The sequence below is a fragment of the Physeter macrocephalus genome, chromosome 11 (genome assembly GCF_002837175.3).
Source record: "Physeter macrocephalus isolate SW-GA chromosome 11, ASM283717v5, whole genome shotgun sequence".
NCBI classification, from domain to species: Eukaryota; Metazoa; Chordata; class Mammalia; order Artiodactyla; family Physeteridae; genus Physeter; species Physeter macrocephalus.
This window is the reverse complement of record NC_041224.1, coordinates 48,690,708-48,700,714: the sequence shown is the minus strand read 5'-3', so window position 1 is coordinate 48,700,714 and position 10,007 is coordinate 48,690,708. Positions and strand designations below refer to the sequence as shown.

Genomic DNA, 10,007 nt, shown 5'->3' with positions numbered 1-10,007 from the left:
CGTCCGGAGCCTGTGCTCCGCGACGGGAGAGGCCACAGCAGTGAGAGGCCCGCGTACCGCAAAAAAAAAAAAAAAAAAAAAAAAAATGTAGAGTTCAAAACAGATACAATCAAAAACAAAACAGCCTAATATAAAGAATAATAAAAAGATTAAATTCTCTTTTAGGTTATACATTGGGTCAGCAACTGTTACTGAAGAAGAAGGTTAATGAAAATTATAAATGAATCTTTTAAAATCGATTAAGTCTAAAATTAGACTGTGCAAGTGCCTTGAAAAGAATGAAAATCTACAAATAGATGGTATTAGCTTTCTTACTAATTTAATTTTCAGGCTCTCCTAGAATTAGAGAAAACCAGGCCACTTTGACTTTTCCAAGTCTTTTGTTATAAACACACACACACATTTTTATAAAGATAAATAACAAGCTACTGAAATAATAAAAATGCCCATTATAGAAGGTGTAATTATAAAATTAAAAATTTTTTTTTTTTTTTTTTTTTGGTTTTGTGTCACAGTTGATGTTAACTACAGTAACACCAAAAGCAAAAAAACCCTGTAGGTCTAATTTTGAGGCACCCTTTTGTTTCTCCTCAGGCCCACCATCCTCCTTGTTCATGTTTTTCTTAATTTATCTTTTTATGGCCACAGTTAGGTGACAGAGAATTAAACCTTAACTTTCTACTGTTTCCATCAACAGTGAGTATAAATGCACCATATCCTTTTTCCCCCTCATATCCTTTTTTGAACAAGACACAATGTAAACAGATGTCAAATTAACAAGGTACGTTTTTCTTGTTCAAAACCATCACGGCATTCTGCAATGCGGCATGAGTTGCATACCACCCCCAATCATCTTTATAACCTTCAGAGGCAATTCTGGCTTAATGCAACGCATGTTTCATCTGTGTAACCCAGTGGTTGCCTACAACGGTGCCTACAACGGTGGTTTTCTTTGGGAGGGTGGGGTGCCCCAAATTTATAGTAAAGAGTACCGAGAGTCAAAAACATCCAGCCCTCTGCCCAAACCCACCCAGTCGCACTCGGTCATTCTCGATATCTTATTTTGTTCGGCAAACGCAGTCTTTTCCTGCAGCGGATGGCAAGGCCAGCGAGCGCGACTTTTACTACACCAATTAAAACAGCAAAGAGAAGGCGAACCGTCGGCTGGATGGATTCGTGTAAACTAATCGGCCTAATCCCGGGAGCCGTCCTCCAGGGTGGAATCCTTCGGAGGGGATGTAGCAGGCCGTCTCCACAGTAACCGGCCGCGGCCCCTCTGCAGTGCCGGAGCCCGGATGTTGTGAGGATCACGGCCGCGGGGCCCAGCTTCCTGCAGCCTGCCGGCGGCGGGCTGAGCTCCTCTTCGGGAGTCGTAGTTCTTCCCTCCGCCCCACCCCGGTATAAGGCGCGGGCGGGACTACGAGTCCCGGCATGCGCCGCGGCGCCCCGCCGCCCTCCGCCTCTCGGCTGCGGTCGCTTGCGAGCAGGTTGTTGTTTTTATGAGAGGCGTCACTGCTCTCGGAGCTGTGGACCGCCGCCACCGCGACAGCTAACGCCGTCGGGCGGAGGTGGCGCTGCCCCTTCAGGTACGGCCCTGGGCGAGTTTGGACCCCAGGAGGGGAGTCCGGGCCGACTGTCGGGGTCCTGGCTCAGCCGCCTGGCGGAGGCGGTCGCGGGGTTTCCGCTGAAGGGGGGCTTGACCTTAGGCGCTCAGTGTTTGCTGCCGCCTGGGTGGTCTCCTCGGAAGGCGAGTCTGCATCCCCCGTGGCGGAGCCGGTCCGGTGGTCCTGCAGCCTCGCTTCCCTGCGTTGCAGACGTGAGCGGTGTGCCGGGAGTGTGGGGGAGCCGACAGCCCAGGGGACGCACCCGCCTTCCTCCGCTGGGCTGGCTTAAGGCTCTCCTCGGTCCTGATTGATGAGAATCCATATGGTAAGATGTTATGTGCGTCACCCCGCTGGGTTTTCAGCCAGCCGGTCTCTTTTGGTGACGTTTGAGCCCCGTGATGACAGGAAGAGAAAGATTAAATAATGTGTTTGAGATTTCTGCTTGTGAGCCTGGCTGATAAGGATCAAATCTCCCTGTCTATCCTTTTCCCCCTCCACCGGTTCCCTTCCTAATCGATAAGCCCTCCGTAGCAGCCGGTCACACCGTGCCTTGTACGCGTTACTGTTTATCTTTGTTTAACGAATCAACTTTTTGCCTTTGGGAGCGCCAGTTTTAACGAACTCAGCCAATTAGGTACTTTGTTGAGTGGGTGAAATTTGCACTGTCTCAGTCTGGCTTTATTAAAAAATAGAGTGGAGCCTTCTTGTAGCTAGAATAGGTAATTATTTTAGTACTGCGAATTTTAGGAGATATGCCTCCTCAAATAAGGTCACATCTACTGGACGGTACTTGAAATGTCATTATTAGCGCATCGTGTCTTTGGCTTAACGTTTGAATCTTATTAGGCCCCACCTTTCTCAGGCGTGTATTTATCACACCTTGGACGCTAGGGTAAATGGTTTACTATACTTCCCTGAGCTATGGTCATAAAGGGGAAGGGAAGGGAGAAAGTGAGGGTATTATTTTAATAAATAATTTCTAATCCTTTACCCAAACCTAAGGATGGGATTCTAATTAAATAAGCTATTAAAAATCGCTCTCAAATAATATTTGAGGGTGTGGGAAATACTAGTTTTTAAATGAAAGTAGGTTAGAAAGTAGTGTAATACTAATTTTGTTAACTAAACCATAGAACTAGAAGTGATTCGATGTCTATTAGAAATAAGACTCAAAGGAGTGTAATAGTTATAAAAGTGATTAGATGGTGAAACTACAAATTATTTTTTTCTTTATACTTTTTGGTATTTTCCAAATTTTCTATAGGAAAAAACCTTAATTTAAAAAAAAGGACACAGGTGCAGCAATTCCAGTTATATAGACTCTTTAAACATTAATTTTAAAAAGCAAATAACAACTACAAACAACATAGGCAGAGCCCCTGTTACTGCATCCACAGACTCTGTGAATAACAAGTTTAAATGTATATAAGTTAGTTGTTGAGAAGTGACAAGAAATGCATTGGTTGGACTGGAAAGGAAACAAAAAAATATGACAGTAATTCTTATTTGTACATCTCGTCTTATTTTGATCTGTTTTCTTTTCATTTTGTACAGTAAAATCAAGACAAAATTACTTACTTTTCTTAAATTAAGGGAGTGCAGTCTTGATTATTACTATACTTAAGGTGATAAAGCATGGGCATCTTAATCTGAAAAGATCTGGGATGTAGCAGGATTTTTCATTTATTATTTGTAAACATTTGCCAGTGGAAATAAAGAAGTTAAACATTATTATAAAATGGGGGCTTTAAGCTTGTTTTCATCAAGTCATTTTAAGTATCAATACTATGTTTTATATGCCTGATATTTTGTATTATGTTTTTGTTTCATTTTCTATTATGGATATGTTGGGTATGGTTGGGTAAGTAGCATATTTAGCCCACATTTTGTTTTCTGTCATAAAGAAAGGGCCACATTGTTCTTTGATAGGAATAGTCTGTGTATTTTTGCAGTTATCAGTCTTGAAAAAATGGGGTTTACCTCAATTCCAAGTGTCCATTAACTCAATAAAATAGCCATTCTGAAGCTTAGTTTTTATTTTTTTGCTTTTTTGTTTTTTAAGCTGTAGAAGTCATACTTTGTTTTCTTAGGTTCTTTTCTTTGGAGCATTGCTTCTCTCACCAAATTTCAGTTTCTTTTCAATATTTTCTATTGTTTTATTTTGTGTATTTTGTGCCCTTTGTTGGCTCAATATCTCACTAAAAATTTGGGTTCATTTACAGGGCATGAGAAACATTCATAATTACTTAACATGTCTGATTTACTAACTGGTTCCACAGTATTGTCTAGGTTGTGTAATTGTATTTTATCTAAGTTAAATATTTAAAAAATTAGGTGAGTTTGAACTGAGATCTTAGAAGTAGTAGTTTCTGACATGTAAAGAATATGGACACAGTGCAAGGCCTGTTAAGCCCAGGGTATTTTAAAACAGAAAATGCAGACTCATCTAACAATGCAGAACTACTAGAGGCTGAATTGTTTTTGTGTTTCTGAGTGGTTAAGATGAGGAAGTTGCCATATTGTAGGTGATAACTTACATTTTCAAGAATTTTCTTCCTGGGAGTTGTGCAGTTTTTGTTTTGTTTTTAAATTTGTAAAAATTTGTTATACAGTTTTTAAAGGTTACTTTCCATTTACAATTATTACAAAGTATTGGCTCTGTTTTCCATGTTGTACAATATATCCTTGAACCTGTCTCACACCCAGTAGTTTGTGCCTCCCACTCCCGTACCCTGTATCGGGCCCCCCAACCACTAGTTTGTTCTCTATATCTGTAAGTCTGCTTCTTTTTTTGTTATATTCACTAGTTTGTTGTATTGTTTATGTTCCACATATAAGTGATATCTTACCATGTTTGTCTGGCAGTTCTGCAGTTTTGACTAAATTAAAACAGCTAAAAAAAAATGAGTTGGTTTAAAAGGTCATGTTCGATGTATTGCACCAGATAAACTTGAAAATAAAAATCTCAGTTTGAGTTCTAAGGTGAAATTTAACTCTGTAATATGGGGAGGATTGCAACTAACTGATAGATTTAGAGGATTTTTTTTCCAAGGGGTGTTTAAGGTGTGGAAACCTGCTTAAGGGCTTATAGAGTTTTCTGAAGGAAGTATTAGCAAGGAAGTATTAGTATTAGCAGGAAGTCAGAAATCTAATTTTTCTTCAGTATTTGTCCATAAAGCACTTTCCTAAAACCTTATTTCTGGTTCATGTTGCCAGCATGATGAAATGTGAAAAAAGAATTGGATTGGGAGTCAGGACGTTTAATGATGTTGACAAATAATTTAACTTATGAGCTTCTATTGTTTCCATTTGTACATTATAAGTAACAGTCATTGCCATACTTCATGGGGTATGTGTGAAGATCAACTCAAATATAAAAAATCGTATCACTTTGTAAGCGGCAGAGTGATCTACCCATGCAAAGTATTATTGGCCTGCGTAAGTAACATTTACATAAAGCATATTATACATTTGAAGTGTGATGACTTAATGTGATATATACTTTTGGACTGAGAAGCTTGATGGAAAAAAGTCGAATGGGATCTTCATTTGATTTTTTTGATAGTGCTTTTTTGTCTTTTACTAGGTTGAAGGGAACCTGGCCCCTTTCCTGACTGTGACTTTGTACTGTGCTGCATTAAATGTTGTGAAATTGCAGTGTGCTTTTATGGTTCGGCCTTTAATTTTGGTTTTGATTTGTTTTAATTGCACATCTAAAGTATAAGGAAGATCATCAGTGTAACTTAACAGTAGGAAGTGGATGTTGTTTTTAATGTTCTAAAATGGTACTTTAAGTTGATTTCATGAACAGTGAGTCTACACTGAATGTCAAATTCCAGGTCCTCCCAGAGATACATTACATGCGTAAGCATTTGTCTTTCAGGGAAAGAGATAGTTTAGAGCTTAGACACTCCTTCTGGGGAAGTCAACCCTATCTGTATTACATACAGCATCTGCCCCTTGAGATTAACTTCAAGTTGGGTTGACATATAGAACATTCAAGTAAAAAAAGTCTTTTAGAAACTTACAAATCAATTCTGAGGACTTTATGAGAGCAAATATAAGCGAAAGTAAAAGGCAAAGAAACATAATGTATCATGGGTGGTAATGACTGCTTCTATATTTGATCAGTTGATAACTCAAATAACATCTTTACTAACATTTTATGTAATATTACTAGAAAGTAGCAATGGATGTGTACTTAATTGTCTATTATGTACTTTAAAAAATGGAAAGCAGAATAAAAATATATAAAATCCCTTTGTTTTCCATCTCTCTGGCTTTTTTCCCAAATGAAAAGTAGAAGAGAGTTGTAAAAAAATAATTAGGACAAATTATCCTTTTGTGGAAAGTATGTTTAAGATAAACAAAAAATATAGATATATGATGAATACATATATTTTAACAAGTAAAATCATTAAAAAAATTTTTTTGAGAGTAGAAGAAAAAAAACATCAAGCTAGATCTCAGTAGTTTTACTTATCTCTGAAAGGGGAAGAGGAGCCAACAGGGGCTGGCAGTGCCCAAGTGAGGGCCGTATGGCACCTAGTTAAGCTTCTAGATTTACTACTGGCTCTTTCAGGCTTTTCCAAAATTAAGATGTAACAATCCTGGAAAGTCAGAATTCTTTTCAGAATGGGAACACCTGGTGAAAAGGCTATTTCCATATTAACAGGTATCTTAATTTCCCTCCAGCATTTTGAATTCATATGGTTCACTACTTTGTTTCAAACTTTTAATCAAAGGTGTAGCTTCTTTTAGATGGAGGCAAAAAGGGATACTTTTATCTTCAAATATGGCAGTAGTTGCTTTTGTATCCCAATTTGAAGGATGTTACATCATAAAAGAAATCTTGTGAAGAAATTGTGTATTGACTCACTTCTTGCAGAATTTGTTTTCTAAATCAAAAAGTTTATTTACTGTATGTAACAGTATTGCTGCCTCTTTCTGGTCATGGATAAAGTGAAATTACTACTATTGGAGATTTTTTTCCGGATACCTATCTTTAGTGATAGATATCAGTGTTTAAGTGAAATTCCACTCCATTAAAACTAGGAAAGCCTGTTTGCTATGGAGAGGTTATCTTTGAATCCACTTAGAAGATGCATATAACCAAGAGGCAGGACAGCCATTGGACCCACATCTTGATGCCGTAAGTACTACACTGTGGACTCTTCAAATCCCTGGGTTATGCTCTCTTTTCTCTAGCATCAGTTTTCTCCAGTAAACTTCTGATACCTCAGATATAAACGTTTTAATATGATTCCCTTTAGTCCTTTAATTTGTTCTGAAGAGACTGGTCATCCAGAAGATGATTGGATTTGTGTCAGTCATTCATTTACTTAATATTGGGTTTGTCTTCTCATTTAAAAAAATATATATTTTTTTCCTGCTGATTGTGAAGGTAATAAATAGCTCACTGAAATTTAGCAGACATAATACATGTAATTTTAGTTTTTTTAGATTTGAAAGATACTGTTTAAAATTTTAATTAGACTAATGCATATAAATTAATATCAGTAGGGTTTATTATACATATCATTTTCTGACTTGCTTTTTTCACAGACTATATTATTGATATCTTTCCATGTCAGGACATATTGATCTATTTTAAATTTTTAATGGCCGCATTAATAATAGATATTATACATTTTAATTTTAATAAACTCACTCTTGATAGACATTTCACTTTCTAATTTTGTACTATAAAAATTCAACCATTCTTACACACATGTATATGTATTTTCATATTCATGTGAGTATTTCTACCAGATAAATTCCTAGAAATGAGGTGGATAGGAAATGAAATAGACATGGTAGGTCACAGGGTATCTGCCTGTAAAATTTTGTTATTACAAAATTACTCAAATGATAATAACTATGCATTTTTACTGTTTACAGTGCCTATTTTTCTGTATCTAACCTATTAACCTGTTTAATCTTCGTTGATCGTTGAGGCATTAAAATAATCTTGCTTCTCTTTATGTATCTTTCGTAGTAAGGTTGAGCATTTTTTTCCTTATAAGCCATTTTAATATCTTCTATAAATTGCTTACTCATATTCCTTGATACATTTTCTATTCAGTGTTTTAACCTTTTTCTTACTCATTTATTGGTGTACTTTAAATGTTTTGAAAACTCTGTAATATATGTCACAGGTATTCTCAGTATATCATTCTTACTTTTATGACTTTTGGCAAACAAGTTTATGATTTTTATATAATAAAAAGCTTTTCCTTTACAATTTCTAGGTTTTGTGTAAAGCTTAGAAAAAAGGTAATCTTTACCCCAGGATTGTAAAACTTTTCTGTTTTGTTTGAGTCTTTTTGTGTGTGTGTGTGGTTTTATTTTATATGTTTAAATATCTGGGCTGTATTTTTACCAGGTGGTCTTAAGGTTTTATGACGCCTTATCTTAATAATGCCGAACTTTCACAAGGCAAACATGAGAGATGACATGAATCTGAAAGTCTTTTGCAACACCACATTTATGATGTTTAATGGAGATTATGATTCCTGAGTGATGCACTTTGTCAAAAAACTGATTTTTTCCCCCTTTGGGAGGTAAGAGGGGAAGAACAATGAAATTTACTGTCTTTTTAAATTTAGAAGTGTTTTATGTGAAAGTGGCTCTTATCTTTTGCATCTCTTTCATTCTCTACCTTTCACAGCAACCATAGGAAAGGCTCTGCTGTTTTGAGCATCCAGAATAGCAGCCAGCACTTTAGTTCCATATTCAGAATTGTCTGTCAGATCATTTGTCTCCTGATGCTGTTTGGAAGCAATTTAGTTTGGCCTGGGCTTGGTGAAAAACTTACTCTTTTTCAAATAAAGAGTTTACCTGACCATTCTAGCCAATAAGCCGTGGAATCAACTTCCCTAGGGTAGTCTTTTCCGTGGAATCAACTTCCCTAGGGTAGTCTTTTTTTTTTTTTTTCCCCACAGCACAAAGGCCTTGTGGGTACTAGGCACTCCTAGGCTAGGCTTATTTATTGCCAGAGTTTGGGGACTGAAATAAGGTTGACATTGTAGATGAAAAAAAAAAGTATAAGCTGAGCCTTCACTTAAGATGAGACTGTTTGGAAAAAAGAAAGCAACACAGTGAAAGGTTCTTTCCCCACCACAATGAACAGGATTGAAGACCCTTTAATTCCCCAAAGAGATACAGTTCTCACCATTTACTCCAGAAGTGTTTGTCACAGTACTTTTAATTTGTGTAAATTTGTGCCAAATTACCATAAAGCAAAGTGACAGTAACAGTTTTAGATTCTTACTTAGACAGAAGATCTTAGAATTTCTTAAGCTTTTCTGTTTCAACCCCTTCATTGTGGTGCTTAGTGATTTTAGTGGCCCTAGCTCCCTTTTGAAAATAGGCAGGAATAAAAAAAATTCATAATTGTGGTACATTTAAAAGAGGTAAGCTTAGGGGGTGGGGCTAGACCTGAAATTAGACCTGTAGCTCATTGCTATTTCTGATCCTTTAATTCCTGATCTGAGTAAAAATGCTTGTATGTCCTTTTCTATAGATAAAATAGAATATTAAGCAATTAAAGATGAGAGATTATTTATGTATTGTATGACTTCTGACTAGTAGAGAGCAGTTAAAATTTTTTTGCTGTTATAAAGACATTGAAAATTAAATTGGAACTCCTTATCAGAAGCTTTGAACTTAACACTAACTAGTAAAGTAACTCATGGATAAAAGTAATAGAAGCTGCTATTAGGCAAGCTGTGCTAAGAAGTACAGAAGTTATGCTGAGAAATAAATGCTGTACATTCAGGGGAAGGAGAGATCAGTGTGTCAGAAACATGAAGGAAAACTTCATGGAGGAGACTGAGCCTTAAAGATGGAAATCAGAAGAAAGGAAAGGAGGAAAGCATTCCAGGAAGTGTGACTTGAGTAAGTGAAGACGTGGCGGTAGGGCTGTGCTCCTCTACTTGTAGCAAGTAGATTACTTTGATCAGATGAAATAGCTCTGGAGGAGAGAACTAATCGATTGCAAGCTAGGCTAGAGCCAGGTAGTGGAAGCATTTGGATGTCCCCTTAAGAAGTTTGACTTTATTGTACAGAATACTTATTCTCAAGGTCATGGGGAGACTTTTGCACAGGAAGTTTAAAAAAAAAATTCTAGCATTTGGAATAAGTATTGCATGTAACCTGCAGTCAGTTTCATTGTTGCCTGTATGTAAATGTTCAGGGTGGTTGTGTGTGTTTAGGGAGGGACCAAGCGAAGAGTTGCAAAATAGCACTGTAAAAAGTGGTGAGTACCATTGTAATTAAAACAGCCTTGTTTTGGTGCTGGAATATAGATCATTGGAACAGAAATGGAGACTACAGAAACTGATTCATAAATGTATGGGACTTTATGTGACAGATTCATAAATGTATGGGACTTCATGTGAA

General features: G+C 37.0%; 2 protein-coding genes across 7 annotated transcripts in view; one reads left to right on the top strand and one right to left on the bottom strand.

Moving 5' to 3' along the window:
• The window catches only part of PIERCE2 (piercer of microtubule wall 2), a 7,130-nt gene extending 5,821 nt beyond the window's left edge, over positions 1-1,309 (bottom strand). Inside the window, exon 1 of one of the 3 annotated variants that reach the window (XR_003682121.1) lies at positions 1,031-1,244. Coding sequence is in view for 1 of the 3 variants with exons in the window: in XM_007112075.2 (XP_007112137.1) it covers positions 1,031-1,048 (18 nt within the window). In the remaining 2 variants the exon portion in view is untranslated. Of the gene's footprint in view, positions 1-1,030 lie in introns of all 3 variants that reach the window. The other 2 variants (XR_003682122.1, XM_007112075.2) reach the window with 2 other exon arrangements.
• A 154-nt stretch (positions 1,310-1,463) lies between these two features.
• Positions 1,464-10,007, top strand: part of CCPG1 (cell cycle progression 1) — a 38,537-nt gene continuing 29,993 nt past the window's right edge. For 2 of the 4 annotated variants that reach the window (XM_007112074.4, XM_055087958.1), the window contains exon 1: positions 1,464-1,586. The gene's annotated coding sequence lies outside the window, so the exon portion shown is untranslated. The other 2 variants (XM_055087959.1, XM_007112069.4) reach the window with 1 other exon arrangement.